The sequence below is a fragment of the Mesoplodon mirus genome (assembly GCF_964341445.2).
Source record: "Mesoplodon mirus genome assembly, chromosome: 6".
Taxonomy (NCBI): Eukaryota; Metazoa; Chordata; class Mammalia; order Artiodactyla; family Ziphiidae; genus Mesoplodon; species Mesoplodon mirus.
In genome coordinates, this window is record NC_138982.1 from 143,725,545 (window position 1) to 143,752,992 (window position 27,448).

General features: G+C 52.4%; 1 protein-coding gene across 1 annotated transcript in view; it reads left to right on the forward strand.

Moving 5' to 3' along the window:
* The window catches only part of UMODL1 (uromodulin like 1), a gene marked incomplete at both ends in the record, with an annotated part of 61,151 nt that overhangs the window by 24,747 nt on the left and 8,956 nt on the right, over nucleotides 1-27,448 (forward strand). The window contains 9 exons of the mRNA XM_082624384.1: nucleotides 1,324-1,493; nucleotides 2,933-3,152; nucleotides 8,085-8,222; nucleotides 9,363-9,914; nucleotides 10,998-11,255; nucleotides 12,815-12,927; nucleotides 15,248-15,461; nucleotides 18,357-18,494; nucleotides 20,134-20,453. Coding sequence (XP_082480510.1) covers nucleotides 1,324-1,493; nucleotides 2,933-3,152; nucleotides 8,085-8,222; nucleotides 9,363-9,914; nucleotides 10,998-11,255; nucleotides 12,815-12,927; nucleotides 15,248-15,461; nucleotides 18,357-18,494; nucleotides 20,134-20,453 — 2,123 coding nt within the window. The remainder of the gene's footprint in view (nucleotides 1-1,323; nucleotides 1,494-2,932; nucleotides 3,153-8,084; nucleotides 8,223-9,362; nucleotides 9,915-10,997; nucleotides 11,256-12,814; nucleotides 12,928-15,247; nucleotides 15,462-18,356; nucleotides 18,495-20,133; nucleotides 20,454-27,448) is intronic.

Genomic DNA, 27,448 nt, shown 5'->3' on the forward strand with positions numbered 1-27,448 from the left:
CTCCATCCCCACAGGTCACTTCCTCCCTGTGTCCCCTCCCAACTCATCTCAGATGTGGAAATTCGTGGGACCAACATCCCAGCGCCAATTCATCTTAGTTGGGATGTGCAGCTCCGCCCCAACCCCATGGACTCTGTGCCCTCAGGAAAAAGTACCTACATTCCAATGCAGAGGAGATAATTTGGAAGATTCCATAAGACTCCTGATTACCAGCTTATTCCTTCCCCAGCTGGATTCTCATTCCTTCTCTGTATTGTAAAAATGCCTTATGTTTGCAGAGCCCTATTTTTTTTTTAAGAAGGCCGATCCACTTTAAAGGTCTTAGCTAATTAATTTGACATTATTAAATGCTTGCTATGTTGGAGGCCATAGAGATTATCGTAGCAGTGGAGACCCAGGGCCTCACGGTAAGTCTGGATTCCCGAAGCACTGGTGGATACTGACCTCCCGAGAGGCTCTGTGATGTGGGCAGGACCGGCGCCTGGGAATCCCGGGCCCTAAGGGATACTTGTTCCTCTTGCTATGGTGGGAAAAGGTTCAGAGGAAGCCCCGTCTAGAAATGTACGCTATACAACGTTGGTGTCATTTCTGGGGCTGTGTGCGTGCAGTGGTGATAAACTCTGCCCTACCGGCCCGAAGCTCACTGGCTGGGGGAAACTGTGAGTGTCTTTAGATCATCAGAATTTAGATCATTGCCTCAGGGTCTGCCGTGGATGTGGGTTTCATTCTTGGTAACGAAAGAGACATGCTCCCATGTCCCATCTTGAATCTTTTCCAGCTTCACTTATGTCCAAAGGAAAGGACACTTCCCTTACAGGCTGACCAACCCTATCATTTTGTCCGGGACAGAGTAGGCTCTTGAGAGGTGGGACTTCTGGTGGGAAAATTAGAAAGTGCCAGAGAAATCAGGATAAACTTGTCACCTGAGTGTCAGGGGCCTGGCTGGGGCGTGTGCTTGTGATTGAGGCCAAGGAAAGCAGCAGCCACACTGGGTGACGAATTGCTGGAGAGGCCTTCGTACCCTACATGGCTGGTGGAACCCCAGTTCCCGCTGGTGTGAGCCATGTGACATTTGTACCTTGTTCCCCTGCTTTGGCTCTAAAAGTGTGTGTTTATGTCTGAGTTTCCTTCACTCCAGCGTAGAGGCATATATTCCTTATGCTGATTTCCCCCAATTTGGCTACCAAGCCTAAGACTCATGCCTCAATCTGTTTCCTAAAAAATTCCCCTCCAAAGAGTAGGGGAAATTGGAAAACATTGACAGAAAAGCATGTGACTCGTGCTCACCGGATTTCAGCTAATTTGTGTTACCGTCTGTCTCAGATGCCCGGGTGTTCGAAGTCACAGTCAGGATCCTAAACCGCAACGTGACAGAGGGGCTGCTGGACCATGGGAGCCCCGAGTTCCAGAACTTCTCCCAGCAGCTGCTGCACGAGGTAAAGCCCGGCAGAGGAGCTTTCCGAGAGTCGGAGCCAGAAACCCGCCCTGTGCGGGTGTGAGACAAGTGCCCCTCACCAGGGCTAGGGAGGGACCAGACTCAAATCCCACGGTCACTGCTCGAATTGCCCCCTTTTATGCATGACTTAAAATAGGTTTGGGGACAAACCGACTTTGATTCAAATGGGCTGGACCACTTGATGGCTCGGCTGGGTTTTTTGTCGAACCTTCTGTTTGGGGGACCTGGGACCTCTGCCTTCCTTCTTTGGGGCAGCTTCATTGAGTAAGCATTCGCCAGTGATCAAAGCATCCGTTCCTCCCTGGGGCTGAAGGCAGGCACCAGCATGAGGCTCGGGAGAACCAGGCCAGTAGCAGCTATCATCCATCCTGGGATGCCGAGTTGGAGAAAAAAGCGACTTGCCAAACTGTCAGTGACTGGGAAAGGTCTAGGATTTGGCCCTTCCTGAAAGCTAGTAAGTTAGCGTGTTGCATGGATGCTGGCAGAGGACACGAGATGCCTGGGTCAGAGGCAAAGGACTCCCTCCCTCACAGCACAGCAGGCGGCAGCAGCATCACGTTGGTGCCAGGTCCCCTGCTGGCCCCCAAGTCCCACGGGGATGATGCAGAGGGAACCCGGTGGGTGACGTACATGCAGTGCATCTGCATCACAGCTGAGGACCCCCATGCAAACCTGCCTAAACCTGGCTCCAGAGAGAGACGTCATCTTTACCACATCAGACGGTGAACACATCTGCTCTGTGCTCTGGACGGGGCCATCCTCTCTCTCTCCCAAGGCTGTTCATCATAGAAACGTCTTGGAAGATATTCTGGAACAAGAGGGCAGTTCAGGCTTCTTCTTGCAGGATGTGTGGACATGGGAGGGAGCGAAGGAGGGTCGCCTCTCAACGCCCACTTGCAGAGAGGAGTTGGTTTTTGAACTTTCCTGGAGAATTCTCCCTTGTTTCTAGCAGTAATTCGCCTGTGGGTGCAGGAATGGTGTAGGAGGAATGTGGGCGAGGCTTGGGTCTCCTTGCTCGGGCACAGGTGGCCCTGATCACCTGGCTGTGCCTGTGTTTCCTGGGGACACAGCCCAGTGGGAGGGGGGCAGCTCTGAAGAGCCACAGGATCGCTGCTCTCGGTCCATCCGTCCATCCAGCTGTCTCTCTCACACACACATTATCTTCGCACCGGTTTCCAGGGCACCCAGAGTGGGCCGTGCATCTAGGGCTGCAGGACAGAGATCCGACTGTCATGGTCTCTGAGTCCTTACCAAGGCCGAGCAGGCCTGACCCACTGTCCCAGGGCTGCAGTGAGCTGGGGGGCAACTCTGCTGTCCCCAGAGGAGGGTGGCTGGGCACCTCCTCTTGGTCATGAAGAGGACACGTGGATTCCGTGCACCATCCGTGTGTCACACCCGGGGCCCCGCTGACTGGTTTTGAAGACTTTGATGGAAAAGTCTGCTGCATCTGAGCATCTGTTGCCTCTTCTGGGCCAGGTTGCAACCGCCTTCCCGCCGGCGCTTTCTGACTTGTACCGAAGAGGGAAGCTGAGGATGCAGGTCGTGTCTCTCCGGGCCGGAAGCGTGGTGGCGAGGCTCAGGCTGACGGTGCAGGACCCCGAGTTCCCGGTGGACGTGTCCATGCTGTCCCCCATGCTCCCACCTCTGTGGGCGAGCACCGTGTTCCAGGTGGACCAGAGGGAGACGCTTGTGCAAGGTGGGTCCTCCTCCCCGTGCCCAGGGTGTGCCGCCCCGATGCCCTCCAAAGTCCAGGCTGCGTTAGTTCTGATCAACATTCACTTTGTTCCAAAAGATAAAGCAAATGAAATTTGAGTCCTTATTCTGTGTTCTTCCATGGGAACTGGGGCCTAGGGCTGCCGCCCTGCAACAGTGAGGCCACCTGTGTCCCACACCTCCTATTCCTGATGGGAGAAGCACCCCTTGGAGCTCAGGGATGCTTATTCCCTTGGATGGTGTTTCTCAGCTGCCACCAGAACCCAGGGTGGAACCGGGCTGGAGGGTCCACGAAGGGCACAGGACGGGAGCTTACTGTGCCTGCATCGGGGCCCAGTACAGCCTGGCTGCTGTGCGCCTTGGTAACATGGAGACCTATTTCATTAGCCCAAAGGCTTGTAATTTTACTTGGTGATACAGGAAGTCACAGATTAGGGAAGAGCGGGGAGAGACGGAGAAACAGAGAGAGGCGGGGAGAGGGGGCTGGGGTCAGGGGGGCAGTGAGAGAGAGAGAGAGACAGACATAGAGAGACAGAGACAGCGAGCTGTCACGTCAGGAAGGTTTTGCTGTCAGAGCAGGGATGAAGTTCCCTCGTGCGGTGAGGGCACCGCAGTCTCTACATCATAGAGCCTGTTTGGGGCTCAATCTATGGAATGCACGACCCCCCCCCCCAGTGGAGCAGGTCCCACAGCGAGCGCTGTCAACTCCTTTGAGCTCTGTCGCCTGCCAGCTTGCTGTCCCAAGCTCCCCCAACCCAGGAATGCAGAGAAGGGGCCACGGGAGTGTCACACCTGAAGTCATGCCTGGGAAACACCTGCCTGCTGAGCCTGGGGTCCCTCTGTCCTTCACCCCCTCGGGGATGGAGATGACGGTGGCCCTCTACACCTGGTGGGCCTGCCTGCCTGGGTTCAGGGGACAAGGGTCTTTGCAGATGAAATGAAGGATCTGAAATCATCCTGGATCAGGGTGGGCCCAAAGTCCAATGACAGTGCCCTTAGAAGAGACAGAAAAGGAGATGACCCAGGGACCGTGGAGGAGACCACGTGAAGATGCAGGCAGAGGCCGAGGAGCCCAAAGGGCCACCAGAAGCCGGAAGAGGCAAGAAGGACCCTCCCCGAAAGCCCCAGAGGGCGCTCAGCCCTGCCAGCACCTTGATTTTAGACTTTGGCGTCTAGAACTGTGAGAGAATAGATTCTGTTTTAAGCCAGCTTGAAAGCTTGTGACGGTTTGTGACGGCAGCCTCAGCAAACTCATACAAAGGAAGAAGAGATGCCCTGCATTGCTAATATCCCAGGGTTCATCATTCTGAAGACCCCACCCCCACCCCACGAAGTTCTGGAAGTATCCTTGGAAGTTGGGAGCCCCGAGCAGGCTCTCACCTTGCAGCGTCCCTGAAAAACAGTAGGCTATTTGCTTAACATTTCGGAGCTGAGGGCCACGGTGGGAGGGTCTCCCAGGGCCATGAGGAGGCCTCGGCTGTTTACTGGCAGATGAGATGGCTCTGCCCTGCACAGAGTCCCCTGATCCAGAGCCCGAGGGGCAGCCCCTGGGCTGCAACCCTCACCTGGGGAGGCCCGAACCGAAGTCCCCCACCTTCCCCACCGTCCCAGATCCCCCAGCCCCGCAGGCACAGCCGGGGAACTGGAGAAGCACATTCATTGTCATTCTGCAAAAATTCAACAAACCGCAGCACAGAAAGCTCCTTTCCTCAGCGACGCCCACAGAAATGGTGGTGTCGGCCCTGCTGAGTTTTCCCCGGTTCTCTGGGAGCTCTCACTTCTGTGAATCAACACGTCCCAGCAGCGTGGCAGTCATGTTGTCACAACCTCATCTTCTCCCCGAAGCCCATACCACCCCCACCCGGGTCACTGGGTGGCCACGTGTCCTGGTCTTCCTCCAGGGGGTCCATGCCCCATGCGGGGAGGCTCAGGGCTGAGTTGCAACCTGGTCCCCCGGCCCTGCTCACACCGCCCGGCGCGAGGGGGCCTCACGGGCCAGGCTGGAATCCCAGCTCTGACACTCCCTCGCTGTGGGTCCCTGTACAAGGCATGTCGCCTCCTGGGCCTCAGTGTGCTCAGCTGAGAGACAGGAAGGTTGACCCATCCCCCCCGGAGGGTAAATAAAGGGATCCTGCAGGTGTGGGGTTAGCGGGGTGCCCGGCGCACGTCTGACAGCGCCGCCGGCATTTCAGTTTAACTCTTCTCTAGGATGCCCTTTCGTGTCTCGGGTGAGTTCTCAGGCCCGGAAGGTCCTGCAGGGTCCCCGAGCCCTCACCCGTCCTCCGTCCCGCCCCCCTTGCCTTCGCTCCCCTTGGATCTCCCACCCTCGCCCCTCCCCTTCCTTAAAATCTGCTCAGGAGGGGCCGTCCTGCTCATTTGCGCCAAGTGCAGACAACCCACTGGGCCTCCACGTGCATCTACGTGGCCCCTTGTGCCTTAATGCTCTGTGCAGACGCCAGCCAAACGAGGCCTGGTGGCGGCGCTGTCCTGTGTGAGGGCTTCCCCTGGGGTCACTGCAGTACCGGGGGGCAGCGCCCTCTCTTGTGATCTCAGGACTGGCCTAGCCACGCTCCCCGAAGCTTCCAGTCGGCCTCACGCCCCTGACAGCGTCCTAAGCACAGTGGACCTTCCTGTGGCCTCTGTGGGTGGTGGGAGACGGAGGACGAGCGGGGGAGCCTGGCCCCAGGACTGTCACTGTCCACCTGGCCTGCCGGGGTGGGCTTGCTTCCTCCAGGCTCGGTGGCACCGCCTTTGATCCAGCTCTGTTCCTGCCGCTGTTAGAACCCAGGTCTCTGTGACCACCTTCCTCCTTGAGTGAGAATCTGACCGTGGCCCCCAGGAAGGGCTGAGGGCTCTGGCCAGGCTTCACTTCTGAAGGCCACCTGGGCCCCAAAGACAGTCTGGGGCCTCCCGAGGAGCCTGCCTTTGCAGGGATGGGGCGGCTTATCCTTGGGCCTCCCTGCCTCATTCCTGGGGGTTTACTTGTGCCAGGAGTCCCGGCTCTGTCGCAGCCGCCCCCTCCTCCGGGAGGTGGGCTACCTCCTCAGCCCAGCTGCAGGGCCGGCAGGTGCAGAGGGCAGGCCCTGCACCAGGAGCTTTTGCCCACATCCTCGTCTGGCCGCCTGGCAGCTCTCACGGCTCGCAGACCCGCCTCCCGCTCTGAACCCAAGAACTGCCAGGCCTCGGGCTTTTATACAAGACAAAGCAGAGTTGTCTGCATCTCACTCAGACTTACCCCTGAGCCACGTGCTGGCAGAGCGAAGCGGGTGGGGAATCACCTCCCCAAGATAACTTCCAGGGCTCTGCGGTTTGAGCTCAGGTCTCCACGGGGGCTTCCGCTCTCCTCGTGGCCCTGCTGCCTGGCGGGCCTGGCTCCAGCCCCGGCCTTAAGCCCCCAGCACTTTTGAGCCACCTGGAGGTCAGGCTGCAGTCCAGGGGGATCTGGGTCGGGGTGTAACTGTTGCATCAGCTGATGAGTCTGCTGGGCTCGGGGGAGCTGCTTTGGTGAAGATCACATGAAGCAAAACTGAAAGCCACAAAACGGGTCTCTGAGCACTCAGTGGCAGAGTTTTCTCTGCACAAAACTGGACTCACGCCTTACCTTGACTTGAAGCCCAGCCAAGTCCGGGCTTTGCTGGTGCCCTGAGCCTGGCTCAGGGACCCCGCCTGCAGTTCTAGGGAAGCCTGGTAGCCACCGCTCAAGGGTAAACCTCACCCTGTCGAGGCACCCAGCCTCCCCAGCTGGCAGGTGCAACTCTGTTAAGAGCCAACTGCTTTCCTGGGCAGGGATGGGACAGGCAGTGACCCGTAGAGCCAGACCTGGGCTGAAGGATGGATTCCTAGAGCTGTGGGAAGACTGCTCCCCGACCCCTGGCTCCTCCCAGCCTGAAATACAGCTCGAGTACCGATTCCTTAAGGGTTTATTTTTATTTGTTTATTTTTTATTGGAGTACAGTTGATGTACAATGCTGTGTTTGTGTCAGGTGTACAGGAAAGTGAGTCAGTTATACATATACATATACCCACTCTTTTATTAGATTCTTTTCCCATACAGGTCATTGCAGAGAATTGAGTAGAGTTCCCTGTGCTGTACAGTAGGTCCTCATTGGTTCTCTATTTTATATATAGTCGTGTGTATATATCAGTCCCAATCTCCCAATTTATCCCTCCCCTCTTTCCCCCCAGTAATCATAAGATTGTTTTCTACATCTGTGACTCTATTTCTGTTTTGTAAAGAAGTTCAAGTTCAGAGGCCGAGAAAGGACTGTGGCAGGGGAGGGTTTGGGGGGATTTATAGGGTTGGGGGGCTCACTGAGCCTTCCTTGCCCAGGTCAGAAGGGTCAGGGTTTCCCAGGGGCACGGGGCTTTGGGGTCTCTCACAGTCGTTTCCCAGACTCGGGGAGGAGGTGTTTACAGCCGTCCTATCTGTGTCTTGGAAAGTTCATGTTATACTAACTGGACACCTCCTGGATCAGTTACTTTTCTGTTTCTTTCTTGAGACACTAAATATGAGGGGATGTTGGCTCATCAGAGGGAAGAGAAAGCGCCTTATGAACAAAGAATAAACAAGAGGGGAATATATTCACACCTGTGGGTGCTAATACCTCCACAGGAATCCCAGCGTTCCCTAGTCTCTGCCCCCAGGTCAGCCAGCCAGCGGTGGAGGTGGGCAAGGGTGGGCTTTTGGTTTGTCACCTTGGCCCAAATAGGAGCTGCAGGGAGGGCTCTGTGCAGGGAACCCCACCGCCAGCCCCGGGTGCTGGATGCCAAGGGCTTCACTGACACCCTGCTCCATCCCTCTGGTCGTTGGCTGCAAAGACTCTGGTCAGCAAGAAGTTGCCACCATCACGCTCTGCTTGAGCAGCCTCTGGCTGTTTTCTCACCCTCTCATGTCCTGTCTCTTCCCCGCCCACAGACTGGGACGAGTGCGCAGACAGCCTGCAGCACGACTGCTCGCCGGCCGCCCAGTGCATCAACCTCGAGGGCTCGTACACCTGCCGGTGCCGGACGGCCAGGGATGCCCACCCCTCCAGACCGGGCCGGGCCTGTGACGGTGCGCCCCGTCCCCAAGCCCCCAGCTCTGGGCTGAGCCCCCTCCCTGAGGACCTGGGGTGGAGCAGGGTTGGTTTCCCTCAAGCAGGGTGGGCACAGTGCCCGGGGCCCACCATACTTCTAGGGACCATGAGAATGATTTAATTGCTTTTAAAATCAAAAGAAAAAAATAATCTAATAACAGTAAATATCAAATAGGAATCTAGTCTTTATACCAGTGCAGCTTTAAAGTATGATTTTAAATTATTTTTATGAATGAAAGGGTCAGAGAAAGTCATGATGAAACCCCTGGGGGCAGGGGTCCCTCCCTGGGTGGACTGGAGCCCAAGATGGTGTAGGAGCCCCGGTGAGCATGGAGAAGGCCTTGATGTGGGGTCTCTGAGCCCCATTCTTGGCATGTCTCTGCCCCAATGTTTCTGGGGGCCAGTTCTGATCAGCTTGTTGGGGCCACCTGGCGTGCTGAGTTCAGAAGCCGGAGGAGGTCATATACAGACTTAAAATGCTGTGATCGACTACCAATGTCTGCTCTGGACACAGGGTGGGCAGCAGAGGTGCTCAGCTACCTGTTTGCCATCCCTGCAAAGGCTTTCTGGCTGGAAGAAGCAGCAGAGAATGGTTCGCTGGGAGAAAGCCTCTAGTCCTTAACTACTGTGTATATTGTCCCGCTTCCTAAGACGCACACAGCTTCTCTTCTCCCATCCTTTTTCTTATACCTGTGTCTCCCAGCAAGCTGATAAGAGTGACCAGTACCTAGCCCCACACTGAGCACACATTTGGGGGAAATTATCCCAATTTCCCAAAGGCCCGTGGATCCATGATCCACCTGAGGCCTGCAAGAACCAAGCCTTGCATTTGTGTCCCGGTTCTACAGCCTCCCAGGTGGACCCCCTAATCTCGGGGTCACGGCATCCTCACTGATCAAATGGAGAGGCTCCATGGCCTTCTGAGAGAGCCCTTGGGAGACCACAAACATGGGCCGTGTCAAACATTCTTAACCACCCGTGGGGATAGCCGGTGCCCCCTCTTAAGGTCACCTGGGGGGCTCTTGACCAGGGTAGACCAGATGCCCCATCTGAGAGAGGATGTGTCTCGGCAGGTGATGTTGTGAGCCCCACGAGTGGTACGCCATCTCCGGTGACAGGCAAAACAGCCCCAGGTCCCAGCACAGAAGCAACAGCCCTCGGCCTGGAGACCCCCGCCTTGTCCCCCAGCCCTGGATACCCGTGGCGCACCAGTGCAGCAGGCCAGGCCTGGACCCCAGGGCTCCCACCCAGGAGAGGGGTCAGCGGTGTGCTCGGTCATGGCAGGAACAGCACTGGGCAAGCTGTGGAGGAGGAGGCCAGCGTGGCCCCAGGCCTGGCGACCAGCCAGTGGACAGCCAGCAGGGTGGCTGGCACCACCTTCTCCTCCCGGGCTCCCGGGCCAACCCACAGCCCCCCTCTTGGGGCCATGAACAGCCTACCAGACTCCCCTGGATGGTTGCCCCCAAACTCCACCACGGAGCCACTCTTCCGGCCCGCTCCTACCCAGGGCCCCATGGACCACGTTGAGTGGCACGCCAGCCTCTCCACGAGGGACACACCGCCAGTACCTCTGGACCCCGCGTGGACACAAAACTCAGACCCTGGACCCTCCGGCTCCCCAGACCTGCCCTCGGCCACCACGCCGGCATCTCTGAAGACCCCAGCCTGCGGTGAGTGGCAGGAAGGGTGCGTCCCAGGGGCCATGTGGAGCTGCTGGTGTGTGAGCTCCCTTTGGCAAAGGCTCACGCAGTCGTCCAGTCCAGGGCAGTCCAGCAGCACTGGGTGAGGCCAACCCAGTGCCGGGCAGCTCTGTCCCCTGGTGGTCGGCTTCCGGTCTAGTAAGGGTGAGAACTTAGTCTCCCCACTTTCTCTCCAGCCTGGTCCTCCCCCTTCCTAAGACTCCTGGTTGCCGACAGCTGGAGCAGGAAGCTGGGTGTGTGTTGCATTAAGTGCACTGAGCATGGGGCACATCCCCCCAGCAGGGTTGGGCCCCCAACCTTTCTGTATGTCCCCAGAAGTTCTGCATCCCCAAGCCTGCTGCAGCTCCCCCAGCAGCTCTGTACCCTCCCAGCCGTACTGACCCCCGGCAGCTCCACATTACCCATTACTTGTAGAGGCTTGAGCCATCACCAAGACCCCTGGGTGATACCCCAGGAGACAGGCAGCCACTCGGTGCAGGGAATGGGCCTGGCCCTGCGACTCCCACGGAGGGAGGTGGCCTTGGCATCCCTGTGTGAGCTCACTGAGCTCGCCTGGCCCTGGATTGCAGCCAACTGTTAAACGCAGCTCCGTTGATGCATTTCCTCTGCTGCACAGGGCTAGATCCAACACTAAACTCTTAAGCCCACGTAAATCGCCCAAATCCCCTGTAGGAATGGTCTGTAGCCAGCAAAGCCCACCATGCTGATTCCTTGGGAAGTCTGCCCAGGGGTTGAGGGGTGCAGCTGCTCTGGAGGAGCCGCCCAGAACCTGCTCAAGAAAACTTTGTTTCCAGAAGTCCCGGGACCTCAGGGGTGGACACAGAGCAAACCTAAGGGGCAGGGGTGCCATCCCTGGGAGCCCAGGGCTCAGGGGCTGTCCAGGGACTCTGCATCCACGTGTGCAGCTGGCAGCTGGGGGACTTGACTCCCCTGGGCTGGCCTCCCCTGAGGACTCTCATGTCCCCGTGGCGGGGGGGGGGGGGCGGTTCTCCTTCCTGTCTCCTGGGAACGTTGGACTGATTTTAATCAGGGCACTTATATTCCACTTCTCAGCTCCCATGCCCATCGGAAGGGTCACCGTCTCCAATGTGACCAGCACGGGCTTTCACGTGGCATGGGTGGCGGATCTCACCCTGCGCCCCACTTTCCAGCTCACCCTGATTTCTGCACGGACCCCCACTGTGCACCTGGAGAGCCGGAACGCAAGCCTGACACTGTCTGGCCTAGAGCCTGGCGTTTTGTACCTGGTGGAGATTGTGGCCAAAGCATGTGGAAAAGAAAGTGCCAGAGCCCACCTGAAAGTGAGGACAGGTAAGAGGCTTCAGAAACGCTTTTGCCATTGGTTCTTAAAGGAAGAAGAAAAGGCATGAAAAAGATTTTTGGTGGGTTAAGGTTTAAAATAGCTGCATGTACTTGTGGATGTTCGGATTCCATTTTCCTCTCAGTGTAGGAATGTCTGGCTCACTTCATACTCAGCTGGTGTTCAAAGGCCACACAGGTCGGGGCTTATTTCAGGGACAGGTGGTGGACAAAGAGGCTGCTTTGCAAAGCGCTCCAGACTCTGCAGAGGTTGCAGACGCTTGCTCATCTGTGTCCTCATGGGTACATGGCAGGGAAATGGGTGCAGTGCTGGTCTATCCATTTCCTGTGACCATCCTCACTCCTAACAGACCTGGACTTGGCTTTCAGGAAGGATGATGATGGACAGATCTGTGAGTGCCCCCCTCCCCGCCCACTGAGCCTGGGGCCGCAGAGTAAAAGGGAGGGGAGTAGAATTGAGCAAGTCAAACGTAAGGTGGAGCTGGTCCTTGTCGATAGTTATATATTCAGATAAAATTCCTCTCTCCTTGGGCTTCCCTGGTGGCGCAGTGGTTGAGAGTCCGCCTGCCGATGCAGGGGACACGGGTTCGTGCCCCAGTCCGGGAAGATCCCACGTGCCACGGAGCGGCTGGGCCCGTGAGCCATGGCCACTGAGCCTGCGCGTCTGGAGCCTTTGCTCCGCAACGGAAGAGGCCACAACAGTGAGAGGCCCGTGTACCAAAAAAAAAATTCCTCTTTTCTCCTCATTAGCATTTGTCATTCACATATATTCTTGAATGTCCAGCTTACCTGAACAGCCAAGGGCAAACCTGATGTTGCAGATTAGTCCTCAAATCTTGGGCAACTGTCTAAGAGTTGATAACAGTGGTCTTCGAGATGGGGTGCACATCCCTTGGGAGATGCCTAAGATGCCCCATTGGGGGATGCCTAAGTCATAAACGTTTAGAACTTCTTTTTATATGCTTGAAAATATGAATTAGCTGTGAACTGGGAAATTAGAGAGGAGATGTGGGTGACGAAGGCAAGTGTAAGTTCATGGCAAGCTGGAGAAGTGGAGGTCGCTGCTGGCCGGACGGTCAGGCAGGGCAGTCCCGGAGGAGAGCTGGTGCTGGGCTTTCGTGTACATCTGCCATCTGAAGGTCTCACCCGTGCTTGGAGGGAGGAGTGGCCCGCGCGTCTGTGTGACCCCGGCCTGAGATGGGTCCACCTCTGCTCTCCCCTGTGCACCTTCCTGCTCCTGATGGCTTTTAGGTCAGGCCACACTCTCCAGTTGTTGCCATCCTCTCTGCAGGCAGGCAGGAGAGAGACGCAGGGGCTGAGCTGGTCCTGCGGCCCCCGGAAGGGTCTCCCTCTGCGCCCAGCCTCTGTCCGGCGTCCTCTGGATCTGGGGGCTGTGTCTGTGCGTACCAGGCACTGTTCCTTCTTTACAGAGTGCAAATCAGCCTCAGTTTGATGTTCTTCCTGGCCAGCGTAAAAATACTATTATTAAGATAGAGATGATACTGTGCTACCTGATACCACTGCAAACGTGTTTATTCTCCATCCTGCAGCGGCCCAGAAGCTCAGTGGAAAAGTCAGAATAGCAAACGTCAAGTATTTAGAATCCTTCCGCAACGCAAGCAGCGAGGAGTACCAGGCCTTCCTGGAGCTATTCTTTAGGATGGTAAGTTGGTGGAGTCGGTCCTTATTTTCTCTTGGGATGTGAAGGAGGGAGGTGGTAGCATCCTAGTGGCAGCCAAACGGGACCCAGACCTGAAGGTGCCATAGACTTCTCGTTTCTGAAGGAAGCTGGGACTTCCAGCTCTGGTGCGGTGCCTCTGTGTCCTGGATCTGCCATTAAACAGACACATCAGCAGGTGGGAGACACACCTTTTCCTCTGCTGCATCCTTACTTCACATTGTCTCCTGTTCAGTGAAACTTCTTTATTGATACGGGACCCTGTAGAGCAGAAAGCCTCCCCCAGCCTTAAAAAGAAAAAAAAATGAAAAATTGAGATCTATTTCACATACCGTAAAACTCACGCTTTTAAAGTGCACGATTCAGTGGTTTAGACTGTATTTGCAGAATTGTGCCACCATCACCACCAGCGAATTCCAGAAGGTTTTCATCCTCTCAGAGAGAAAGCCATTAGCTCATCATCTGCACTTCTCTCTGCCCCTGGAACCAGATATGTGCTTTCTGTCTCTGTGGATTTGCCTGTTCTGGGTATTTCATAGAAATGGCATCATACAATATGTGACTTTTGTGTCTGGCTTATTTCACAGTATAATGTCTTCAAGGTTCATCCATGTTGTACCAACATCAGAACTTCATTCTTTTTTATGGCCGGATGGTATTCCACTGTATGGACAGACCACGTTCTCTTTATCCATGATCCATTGATGAACATTTGGGCTACTTCCACTTTTTGGCTATTGTGAATAATGCCACTATGATCTGACCTTAAAAAAATGCCTTTTCCTATTCTTCCTTGCAGTGCCCTCCGCCAACCCACTGGCATTCTTTGGGATGGTATATTGTTACAATTTAGTTAGAGGAGCAATCTCAATATTCTTTTTGCTGGTGGTTAGATTACCCTCTGATGAATAGAGAATGCACTTGTCATGATCTCGTTTGCATAGAGGACGTCTCATACACTTTAGCTTTTCCTTGTTCTGAGGGTTTAAGACACAGGCTAGAGAGAGCTCGGCAGCGCCACCTATTGGTGGAGTCATAACACAGTGGCGCCTTAGCAATGCCGGTGGCCGCACTGTTTGGTGATTCTGAAATCAGGTCACATAGCTCTGGTGGTCCCATGAGGCAGCTTCACTGCTACCCCAAGTTCCTTGATTAATCTCTCCTTTTAAAAACTTTTCATTTTTTGCCTATTTAGGGGGGCAGTTTTTGTCTGTCTAGAGTTTCAGGATAGCAAATAATTATGCAACTTAACACCTATGTAGGACATTAGGACACATTTTGGGAGGTTGTGGGTTAATGTGTCACTTTTTGTCAGTTCCTAGAAGGGGCCTAGAACTTCGCTTTGAGACTGGCTTGAGATGCAGATAAAAGTGATTTTAACCCAAGACTCTGGCAGATCCCTCTCTGGAAATCCCAGAGAGAAGGAGAGACAGAGAGAGAGAAGACCAACTCTTCCAATGATAAAGGTGGCAGCCACATGACTGCAGGTGGCTCTGGGGTCTCCTGGGCATCTGCACCCCCTGATGGGTGACGACAGACTTGTTCACACTGGCTGTCCCAAGGCTGGGAATCCACAAGCCTATGCCTTGAACCTCATGCAGTTCAGATGCAGACCAGGTTTTCTCTGTGAGGGCAAACCGTGGAGGTGGGCTCTTCCACAGCACATTTGCATTATATGCACCGCTTAAAGCTCATTACAAGATTGGGTAGCTTTCTGGGCATTTTGGCCATGATGGGCTAGAATGGAATAATATGGTGTGTGATGTAGGATTCTGTCCAAATTGATGGAATAAAGAACAAGGCTTTTAGAGGCAGGAGCTATCTGTCTCACTAGGATGCCCACGGGGAAGCAGTTTTCGGAAAGGCAGCGGGAAGAAAGGAAGGGAAAATGTTCTGCCGTATGCGGGTCACAAGGACTGTCCTGGAAAAAGTGGAGTCGGAGAGGTGGTGTCCCTCCCTAGAACCACTTGCTCAGCCCTGCCTTCTGGGGCTCTGAGCTAAGAGCAGCAGATCCTAAATGCCGCTGTGAGCCCCCTACCAAGTCACAAGCCCTGTAGGGTGGGGCTTTGGCACGTAGCCCCATGTTGACCGGCTGGCTCTGGTTGGGGGACAGGACTCCCTGTCTCAGACCCCACCGGCATTCGTGCTGGGCCTGGGGACTCAGCAGAACTGACCTGTGGCCTTGACATCTTTCCCAAGGCCAGCGCTGCTGCTGGCTGCAATCCCCAGAGGAGCCACCTTAGGACGAGGACCCCGTTTCCTCTCTCGGCACGCGGTTCTTCTCACCAGACCTGTTTCTCTAAAGGTGCGGAATTCCTTGCCAGCCTCCATGCTTCAGCACCTGGACACAGGTGGGGTGCAGGTGGAAGTGACCCGCATCTCCAGCGGCAGCGTCGTGGTGGAGTTCAACTTGCTGGTCATCGCAGACGTGGATGTCCGGGAGGTGTCTGCCACGTTCCTGGCCGCCTTTCAGAATGCTTCTCTGCTGGAGGTGGTCGGAGGTGACCCCTTCATAGTGGGTAAGCAGAGGCTGGACCCCAATGGAGGCTCGCTCTGCAAGGGGAGGCAGTGAAATCCTAGCCACTGGCTTTGTTTCTGAAAGATGCGCCTCCTCTTGAGGGCTTCCCTGCATTAGATGAAAATGTGAAACAGATAGGACCCTCATCTCTCTTATTGCTCCTATGTTTTTTTTTTTTTTAAAGGTTTAAGGGTTGAAAAATCTTCGGGTGAACCTGCAAAGTTTCCCGGGGATGCTGCATCCTTTCTGCAGGCTGCATCCTGCCCCTCCCTCCTTTGCTGCTCTTCCATGGGCTGAGGGCAGACAGGTCCCTCTCTGCTGTCAGACTTCCTCCCAAGCACAGTTTCCAAGGAAACTGTGGAAAATCGTAGGAAAAATAATTGAAAAGAAAAGCAGGGAGAAAAGGCAATTTAGAGTCTCTTCTCATATTGTATTAGTCAGCTGGAGTTATAACAAAATACCACGGATGGAAACAACAGACATTTATTTTCTCACAGTTCTAGAGGCTGGGAGTCCAAAGGTCAAGGTGCCGGCTGATTGTGGTGAGGGCCCGCTCCTGAAGTGTAGGCGGCCACCCTCCTGCTGTGTCCTCACATGGCCTTTCCTCTGTGTGTGTAGAGGAGGAGCGCTCTGCTGTCTTTTTTTTTAAGAAGATGTTGGGGGTAGGAGTTCATTAATTAATTAATTAATTTTTGCTGTGTTGGGTCTTAGTTTCTGTGCGACAGCTTTCTCTAATTTTGGCAAGCGGGGGCCACTCTTCATCGCGGTGCGCGGGCCTCTCCCGTTGCGGAGCACAGGCTCCAGACGCGCAGGCTCAGTAGTTGTGGCTCACGGGCCCAGTTGCTCCACGGCATGTGGGATCTTCCCAGACCGGGGCACGAACCCATGTCCCCTGCATCAGCAGGCAGACTCTCAACCACTGCGCCACCAGGGAAGCCCATCAGTCCTGTCAGATCAGGGCCCCTCCCTAACGACCTCAGTTAACCTTAATTATCTCCTAAAGGGCCCACCTGCAAATGCAGTCACACTTGGGGTCAAGGCCTCAACACACAGATTTTGAGGACACACAGTTCAGACCCTAGCACATAGCATGCCTGAGAATAAACGATAAAAGGCTTATAATTATATGTACGGATAAAATCAAAGACAATACAGATGAATATTTTTCTGATCTTTGGAATGAGAAGGGTTAAGCCTGCAGAGGAAAAGCCTGGACTATTTGACTCTATAAAAAGTTAAAGCTCTCATGTCAAACAAAACAGTCACCATTGTAAAGCAAGCAGTGAACCAAAAAGTAATTTCAACAATCTGATGAAGAATTATATCCTAAATAAAGAGCGATCACACACACTGGTAATAAAATACTAAGAACCCAATAGACACAGGCACAAAAGACCCAAATAGACCATATGTGAAAGATGACTCCCACGCGACTAAGAAAGATGGAAGAATCAAAGGAATTCCCATTAAAATGAGTTACTCTTTTTGCCCATCTACAAGGAATTTTTTTTTTTTTAAGGATAATCCTGGTAGTGAAGCAGCCCCTGCACACAGCACTGGGAGAATAGGATTTGCTCACACTTCCCGGCATTTGTCAAGAGCTTTAAAAATGTTTCATCCACTTTGTTTTTTGGGGTTTTTTTTTACTTTGTGTTTTTGTTTTTTTAATTTTTAGTGGAGTATAGTTGATGTACAATGTTGCATTAGTTTCTGCTGTACAGCAAAGTGAATCAGTTATACATATATACCTATCCACTCTTTTTTAGATTCTTTTCCCATATAGGTCATTACAGAGTATTGAATAGAGTTCCCTGTGCTATACAGCAGGTCCTTATTAGTTACCTATTTTATATTTAGTAGTGTGTATATGTCAATCCCAATCTCCCAATTTATCCCTTCCTCACCCCCTGGGAAACCATAAGTTTGTTTTTTATATCTGTGACTCTATTTCTGTTTTGTAAATAAGTTCACTTGTACCAATTTTTTAGATTCCACCGATAAGCTATATCATATGATATTTGTCTTTCTTCCTTAATGTTTTATCCTGCTTATTGCATGTAACACATGTACCATAGCACTTACAGGACTCCATCCTAAGGAAACAGAACTCAGTGTGGCCTATTGTTCACACGCAAAGACATTCATCTCAGTGTTACTTTAAAAGCAGAAGATTGGAAATAACCCAGAGTCCCGTAATAGGGAAGATAGTAAGTCAGTTTTGGTAATCCATGCCATGGACTGTCAGGCAATTATTAAAAATGAGGTTTGCTGAGGTAGAAAATATTCCTGACCCAAAGAAGTGGGATGGAAGCTGGACTCACATTTGTGTATAAAACGTGATCTTAGCTGCATTGCAGTCTGCCTTTCAAAAGGCTGGAAAGGAATACACCAACATGCAAACACTTACATCTGGGAGGTGGCCTCACGGGGGGATTTTATGTTCTTTGCTAAGCTGTCCTGGTTTTTATCCATTTTCTGCAGTAAAGCCGCATTATGGTTCATAAGGTAAGTAATTGAGCTTAGAGATGAAAGCAAGTGTGTGCCGGGGTCCCTCTGCCTGATACCAGGGTCCAGGTGGGGCCCATTGGTCTCCTGGTCTCCAGGGAGCTGAGGGGTTGCTGAGCTGCCTGCACCCTCCTCCCCCCCCATCCGCCCCCATCATCCTCCTTCCAGAACAGCCCCTGCAGACTTCCTGCCAACCGCTTCCCACCCCCATCCCCAGCAGAAAATCGGGGTACCGCCCTATCTCCCGAATCCTGCAGAACTGGCCATCTTTGCTATCATTTGATAATTTTAACCTTGGTTCCCGAGATGCAGGCTGCCTGTAAACAGTGGGCAGAGCCGCAATGCTCAAGCCTCCTGTGAGGTTTCCTGTCTTGTTTCCTAAACGCTGCAGATTACGATGAGTGTGACAGCGGGGAGGACGACTGCGCCCCGGGCTCCTCCTGCCGCAACAACCTGGGGTCCTTCACCTGCAGCTGCGAGGGAGGCACCCCCGACCTCCCCGTGGAATATTCTGGAAGACCCTGCGAAGGTAATAGTCTCAGGATCCCTTGTCTGGAATACGCTCAGATAGTCTGTTCTTTGAAGGACATTCATCTCCAAAGTGCGTCTTTTCTAAACGAGATTGGCATAATTTTATGTCTTGGGCAAGTTTCCGTGTGTGTGCACATGTGCAAGCATGCGCATGTGCACACATGCACGTGTGTACACGTGTGTGCAGTGTGCGCAATACATGTGTGTACACACACGCGCAATGCATATGTACCCATGTGCATGTGTGCGCACGGGTGCAATGCCTATGTGCACAATGCATGTGTGTACACACGAGTGCACCGTGCATGTGTGCACACATGTGTGTGTGTGTACACGTGTGCACATGCCTGTGCCTCCACATCCCTCCAGCCTTCTGGGTGGCGCCTCATCTCCGAGTGCTTCTTCTGATGCCCTTGATGAGAAAATACACACATCAACTCAGGTGCGTCCTCTCAGATGCTAAAAGATGATCTTGCAAAACATACAGCCTGTGTGACAAATGACACATGACATGGAAGCGTTTCTACTCAGACCCACTGTCCACACAGCACTTTTCCCATTAAATGGGGCCTTCGTGGATTCACTGTTGACCCTGAGATGGCCCCTGCCATCCAGAGATCTGCGGTCAAGTAGAGGAGACATGTTTATAGGAGTGAACACAGTGTCTGAAGGAATATGGAATATGCTCTACTTGAGGCAGAAGCAGGAGGCCCCGAGGAGACTAAGTTGTTTCAGTCCTGTGAGTGTAGTCAGGAAGGCTTCCTGGAAGAGGTGTCTTCGAGCTAGTCTTAAAGGATGGCTCAGACGGCACCAGCAGAGGGGGCTGCGGCGGGGCAGGGTGTGGCGGGTGGGTGCAACAGTAAGAAAAGAGCTGTTGAAGGCGGGCGTGGTCCAGGCACACAGCGTGGGCTGGCTGCAGCGTGGTGCCTACAGGAGATGGGTGGGTGGGGGGGAGAACCCCGCCCAGCGAGGCCGGGTGAGGCCAGCTGAGAAGGCTGTGAACGCCATGAGCAGGGCTTTGGACTGCATCCTGGGGCCGGGGAGCCAGGTGAGCAGCACCTTGAGATGAGAGGGCAGGTGCCGCGGCGGCAGGCAGCAGAGCCGGGCCGTAGAGGAGGCTCTGGGAGGGCTGAGGCGTGTCCTGGGTCTGCCCTCCGAGGATGGTGGATGCTCGTACAGAGCCTCGTGTTCTTCTAGAGGTCGAAACCCAGCGTGCTTTAGGGAAGCAGGAAGCTGGAGTAGGAACAAGGGATGCAAGGATCCAGAGAGTAAACTTCATTAGCCCACGTTAGAGATAAGACTCAGGGGCCCCCAGGGGGATGGCTGATCCCAAGCCCATGGGTTCAGCACACTCCCAGTGTCAGCCTGGGAGAGTCTGGGAGGGCCGGGGTCCCCTCAGTTCCCCAGCCACGGGGGCCACGGTGAACCAGGGCAGGCCCAGCTGCCTGGCCTGGCAGGAACAGGCAACACGTGTGTGTGTGGCTCTGCTGGCATGTGCGACCCCGGGGTGCGCTGCTGCAGGGTGCGGAGTGGTCCGTCTGCTGTCTGCCCCCTGCCCCGCCCCCGCCCTGTACCACGTCGCTGGCCAGGCCGAAGCACAGACCCACCCTATGCCTTTGTCTCCTCGTGTCTTGCAGGCGACTCTCCTGGCAACACACCCCAGGCCCCCGGCCCAGAGAAGCCCCCTACCCCAGCAGGACCTGGGGCTGCCTCTGTGCAGGGTGCCCGCCCAGCCCCACAGGGCCTGTCCCCACGGCTGAACCTGACCGGGGCCGTCAGGGTGCTCTGTGAGATCGAGAAAGTGGCCATCGCCATCCAGAAGCGCTTCCTGCAGCAGGAGTCCATCCCTGAGTCCTCCCTGTACCTGGGACACCCGTCCTGCAATGTCAGCGACCAAAACAGCACGCACGTGATCCTGGTGGCTGCGTGGGGCGAGTGCGGAACCGTCGCGCAGAGCGTGAGGCCGGGCTCACACCCACCATGGGGCGCGGGGGGGGGCTCCGGGAGTCTGGATGCCGATCCGGGGAGGGTCCGCGTGTGGCCTGGGGGGCCGGGAAGACCCTGCACCCCAAGGCCTCCGACGCTAAGTGCAGAAGGGCCCAGCCAAGGGTTGGAATAGGACCGAGCTCTCACCGGGAACCAGGCTGCACCCTGGTGCAGGGATTCTGGTGGAAAGTCAGGGTCGACAAAAGCCTCCCAGTGATTTTGATGCCCAGGCGGGTTGGAGAGCCAGTGGGGGAGGAGAAAGGGCAGGAAAGCCGGGAGCCTGTGCGCGAACGTGTGTGCCTGTGTACACGTGTGCACGCGTATGAAAACATGTTTGTGTGCATGTGCGCAGGTGAGTGAGCATGTGTGTGTGCATGCATGCACGTGTGCACGTGTATAAGAACGTGTCCGTGTGCATGTGTGTCGGCGAGCGCGCGCGTGTGTGTGTGTGTTTGTGCAGAAGGTGTGAATGGTTGTGTGTGTCTGTGCATTGGTGGGGATGCCTCCCCGAGTGCTGGGGTGAGTCTGGGCTGGGGGTCCTGGGTCCATGTCAGCATCTCTGGTTTGCAGCGTCCATCACGTGGTGGGCTGATGGCTCCAGGTCCTGCGTCTTCAAATGCTGCCTCTAGGCCACAGTGACGCTCCTGTACCCCTCACCCCCCACCCTTCCCGCTCCCCACCCTTGGCCACTGCTTTCAAGGCCACGCCAGGCAGACGGGCAGCACCTTCCATGGGTTCAGCCAGCGCCGGGCACAGGGGGAGAGGAAGCAGCATCGGGCGGTGTCGTCCCTGGAGAGACGCGAGGTCCTGGCACAGGAAGTGCCATCACCCAGTAGAGCAGGGTGGGGCTGGGCTTCCTGGGCCCGGGGGTGGGGGGAGGGGCCTTCTGGAAGGAGGCTGAAGTGGTCCCAAGGGGTGTACGGGGTGTGCACCACGACCCCAGGGGGCAAGTGCAGAGAGCTGGAAGAGGGAGGCCAGACATGGGGGAGGATTTACAAGGTGGAGGGTGTCTCAGTGGCTCTGGCCAGTGGGACGGCTGGGCCCTGGGTGGGACGGCGGCCTGAAAGGGAACGGTCTCCTGTGGGAGGTGGGCTGGGGGAGGGTCTCAGTAGGGGCCCGGCCATGGCACTGTGGGGAAGGTGGTCCTCAGGGATGCTGTGCTGCTGGGCTGGGCGGGGGTGGGGCTGAGGATCTTCGGCTTTGCTTCCTAGCACAGGGGTGGAGAAGGAACCGGGCCTTGAGGACCCCAAGGACCTGCTGGCTGGGTGTCTAGCCCCGTCATCACCCCCAGGCCAGGTGTTGTCACCCACGTTTAACCAGTGGGACCTGGAGGCTCACCAAGGTCTATGGGGGCGGTGGTCAAGGTCAAGGTCAAGGTCTCCTGGCCTCCGAGGACCAGCCCTGAGGCCTCTGCGACTCTGCCTCTCCAGGGGCCTCGATGGCACGGGGTGGGCAAGGGACCCTCACCCTTAGAGGTTCTGGTTGGAGCCCTGGGTGAGCTCCCTCTTGGGGCAGGTGAGCCCAGGCACTGGATGGGCTAGGCTTGCTGATGACCCCAGGTCAAGGGCACAGGGAGGCGACATCGCGGGCTGAAAGGCTCAGAGTTGGTGTGGGCTTCAGTAGGAAGGGTTCTGGGGAGGGGAGGCAGGGGACACAGGGCATGGGGGCAAAGGCAGCTCCAAGGTACCAGCCTGCCTGGAGGCCAGACCCACGGCGAGGGCTGGCCAGGCAGTTGGAAGACCACGCGCACCTGTGGGCCCGGCTGGCCGCCCTCAGGCGTGATTCCACCTTCCCCTTGACGGGAGTGGGGTGGCCCTCAGACCCACACACAGGGCCGCTGGGTTGATGGACTAACTGGGACGGTTCCAGTGACCACAGCCTTCGTCAGTCCCCCTCCAACCCCTCCAGCCAGCACAGCTGAAAAATAACCAGGGTTTGACTTCTCTTTCTTAAAGATTCCTAAGACTCTCACCTGGAGGTGAGCGCACGGAGAGGGGGCGAGCAGCCATGGTGGGGGATGCGGAGTGCGGGGGGGCCGCAGCTTCTGGGCGACTTCAGTTCTGAGCCAGAGTCTGCACACAGGCTGGTGGGGGGCGGGCTCAGGTGTGAGCAGAGCTGCCGCTGTGGTTCTCAAGGCCACGTTGGTGCAGGACCTACAGACCTCAAGTGAAAGATGCTAGAAAATAAGACACTCTTGCCCGCAGTGCTGAGGTGCGATGGGCTGGCCAGGCTGCCCTCCGGGGAGTCAGCACCTCCTACACGGAGGCACAGACACAAGGCTGCGGGTGTCGGCTCTCCCACTTGCTTGTTTTTCCGAGCTAGACAAACACCTGGTTTAGCAATTAAATTCAGTAAAATTCAGGGTCCTTTCAGAGCAGAGGGCAATTCATCTCTTATGAGTCATCCAGGCCCTGGAAACCACAGGAGCTCTTCTGTGTTTTGAAATTTGTCAAAAACTAAGATTCCCCCTGGAGACTTACTTATACAAATACAACAGATTCTGTACGGTTAGCGGGTTCTTCCTCCTTTTGGGGGGGAAGGGGGTTAAATTGTATGGACCTCCTTGTTTTTTAAAAAAGTTAAATTTAAGGTCTCATCTCTCAGTTTAATGTACTATATACATCAAACTATGTTTCATACTATCTATGTTTACGTTAAATTTAAGGTCTCATCTCTCAGTTTAATGTACTATATACATCAAACTACGTTTCATACTATCTATGTTTACGTTAAATTTAAGGTCTCACCTCTCAGTTTGATATACCATATTCAGATGGTTTAGAGTATGACTAGGAAGAGAGAAATTAGCCCGTGCCCCAGAGATTCACGAAGTACAGAATCATCTTCATAAATACGTGTAAAATTCTTGTGAAGATAGCAGGGGACTGTCCGGGTTTTCTGAGGCATTTTTCAAAGTGAGTCAAGGCACCTAATGTCCACCACTGTGAGGGCACATGTTCTAAACTTGGTGCCTCTGATGCAGCCCATCCGAGATGTGGCTTCATGGCTATTGTAAAACTAAATGTGCTGAATGAGGGTCTGCTTCTGAACTGAAGAAACCACAGGACCTGTAAACATCATGCAGATAATTAAAAATATGAGCTACAAACACATGCACTTTATTTTAAAAAGCAAACAAAAATAGTGTCAATTCAAAAGTGTTTAAAGGTTTCCATTTTGGATCGTTCAATTAAGAACCTATACACCTTTGTTCCCAGAAGCTAATGCATCAGGAGTCTCTACCAAGGAAAATGAATTCTAAAAATTATTATGACTTTCAGTCATTCCAATTTCAGCATTTGTATAAAAACTTAGAGAGACATAATATCCAAGAGCTAAAGATTCTTTTTTAAAAAGTTTTTATTCCAGTTTTATTGAGATGTAATTGACATACAGACTGTATAAGTTTCAGGTGTACAGCATGATGATTTGACTTACATACATCATGAAATGATTATTACAGTTTAAATGAACATCTGTCGTCTCATATAGATACAAAATTAAAGAAATAGAAAACAAATTTTTCCTTGGGGTAAGAACTCTGCGGATTTACCCTCTTCACCACTTTCACATATAAAGTACAGCACTGCTAATTATATTTGTCATGTTGTACATGACATCCCTAGGACTTCTTTTTCTTATAACTGGAGGTTTGTACTGTTTGACCACCTTCATCCAATTCCCCCTCCCTCACTCCCTCCTCTGGTGACCACAAATCTGACCTCTTTTTCTGTGGGTTGGTTTGTTTGTTTCTGAAGTATAATTGACCTGCAACACTGTGTTAGTTCCTGTTACACAACATAGTGATTCATGTTTCTGTGCATTTCAAAATGATCACCATGATAAGTCTAGCTCTGATATATCACCATACAAAGATATTACATGATTATTGACTATATTCCCCACACTGTACATTTCATACCCATGACTCATTTATTTTGTAACTAGAAGGTTTTACCTCTTAATCTCCCTCACCTATTTCTCTCATCCTCCCCCCCTTCCCTCTGGCAACCACCTGTTCTCTGTATCTATAACTGTTTCAGTTTTGTTATGTTTGTTCATTTGTTTTGTTTTTTTAGATTCCACATATAAGGGGTAACATACAGTATTTGTCTTTTTCTGTCTGACTTATTTCACTTAGCATAATACCCTCTAGGTCCATCCATGTTGCTACAAATGGCAAGATTTCATTCTTTTTTATGGCTGAGTAGTATTCCATCATATATATATGTATAAATATGTATATATATATGTATAAATATGTATATATTTCAGATGCTTTGCCCATATTTTAATTGGGTTGTTTGTTTTTTGATGTTGAGTTATATGTGTTCTTTGTATGTTTTGGATATTAATCCCTTATCAGGTATATTATTTGCAAATATCTTCTCCCATTCAGTAGGTGGCCTTTTTGTTTTGTTGATAGTTTCCTTCATTGTGCAAGTTTTAGTTTATGTAGTACCATTTGTTTATTTTTGCTTTTGTTTCCCTTGCCTGAGGAGACATATCAAAAAAATATTACTAAGACTGATGTCAAAGAGCATACTGCCTATATTTTCTTCTAGAAGTTTTATGGTTTCAGGTCTTACATTTAAGTCTTTAATCCATTTTGAATTTATTTTTGTGCATGGTGTGAGAGAGAAGTCCAGTTTGATTCTTTTGCATGTAGCTGTCCAGTTTTCCCAACACCATTAATTGGAGAAGCTGACTTTTCCCTATTGTATATTTTTGCCTCCTTTCTTGTAGATTAATTGTCCATATAAGTGTAGGTTGATTCCTGGGCTCTCTGTTCTGTTCCATTGATCTGTGTGTCTGTTTTGTGCCAGTACCATGCCATTTTGATTACTGTAGCTTTGTAGTATAGTCTAAAGCCAGGACGTGTGATACTTCCAGCTTTGTTCTTCTTTCTAAAGATTGTTTTGGCTATTTGGGGTCTTTTGTGTTTCCATACCAATTTTAGAATTTTTTTGTTCTAGTTCTGTGGAAAATGCCATTGGTATTTTGATAAGGATTGCACTGAATCTGTAGATTGCCCTGGGTAGCACGGTCATTTTAACTATATTAATTCTTCCAATCCATTAATACAGAATATCTGTCCATCTATTTGTGTTGTCTTCAGTTTCTTTCATCAGTGTTTTACAATTTTCTGAGTACAAGTCTTTTTACCTCTTTAGTTAGATTTATTCCTAGGTATTTTATTTTTTTGATATGATTGTAAATGAGATTCTTTTCTCTTTCTGATAGTTGGTTGTTACTGTACAGAAGTGCAACAGATTTCTATATATTAATTTTGTTTCTGCAACTTTACCAAATTCATTGATAAGTTTTTTTGGTGGTGTCTTTAGGATTTTCTGTGTATGGTATCATGTCATCTTCAAACAGTGACAGTTTTTTTGTTTTTTTGTTTTAATGAGAGCCCTGGGTCACACAGCTGTCTTCTTGCTATAACCTCACATGGCAGAAGGGACAAGGGAGTTCTCTGGGGTCTCTTTTGTAAGGGCACTAATCACCCCCAAAGGCCCTACCTCCAAATACTATCACACTGGGGATTAGGTTTCAACAGACAGGTTTTATGGGGACACAAACATTGGGTCAACCCAGCAGGAAGCTCGCAGGACAAAACAGCCATTCCTTTATATGTCCTCATCCTTTTAGCCCTGAAGCAGGCTGCCCTGGGAAGGGCATGATCTCAGGTGAGGCTGACCTTGAAGAAGCTGGCAGTTGGAGACCATCTGCTGACCGCATTGCTCACAGCTGGGCAGCAAGTCTTTCCTTGAACAGGGATCTGAATGGGATATCTCTGTGTTTACCAGAATCTACCTCTTGAACAGTGACAGTTTTACTTCTTTCTTTCCAATTTGGATTCCTTTTATTTCTTTTTCTTTTCTGATTGCCGTGGCTGGGACTTCTAATACTATGTTGAATAAGAGTGGTGACAGTGAGCATCCTTGTCTTATTCCTGACCTTAGAGGAAATGCTTTTAGCTTTTCACCATTGAGTATGATGTTCAAGAGCCATGGACTCTTTGATGTAAACAACTTCATCAGTTTGTCCAGGTCTGTTTAATATGCACACAAGGAAAATACACTTGTTCTATAATTTCTTAAAAAACAGCAAGTAAGGAGTAGATGCAGTAGCTGTAGAAGGAAAGAGAATCAGAAAGTCCTTCTGTTCAGGGACTTTCAGATCATTGGAGAGCAGACAATTCCCTTCCTGCTCCTCCAAGCTTTGCCCTACAGACAACGTTTTGTTCTCAGACCCACTCATGTCAAGGCTTATTTGGCCATTAGATTTCTCATCTGTCAGATGCACAGGTTCCATTAGCATTGTTAGTGTCAAAGTGTCTATTTTCAACAAATACTCTACTGGCAACCTTATCAGGATTAGACCCTTTGTCATATAGCTCATACTCTGCTTTGCTCTTTCATTCTCCAAGAAGTCCAGTAACTTCTACTTCACTTGGCTGTGTATTTCTACAAACTCGAATCCACACTTCTTTACTGGCATAATTTTCAACCATGCCTCTTGTTTCCTCTTCATTCGATGGCTCTGATTTACCTATTTCACACAAAACTCCCCTTGTCTAGTTCTAAACTGTTAAGGCCAGTGACTTTAGCAGAAGCAGGGCAATGCCCACTACCAGTCGTTATGCATAGTAAGCATTACAACCGCAGGTCATCTAGGCTGTCCTTGCCTGGCCCTGTGCCCTGTTCTTCTAGTGACACTTTTGGAGATGTCAGTAAGGGGTGTTGATCTTGGAGAGGCCACCACCATGACAATCAAACTCCAAGCCACTAGCAAGTAAAGCACTTCAAATGGATAGTTACAACTTCAGGCATTTTGTCAAACAAAATGTTTAGCTTCAGTATAATGGTGGCAATTTTCACAGACATTTTAATCTCTTCCTACAATGCTCTCCACTGAATCAAATGACGAAATTGCCCATCCCAGGGTCTTCATCACTAT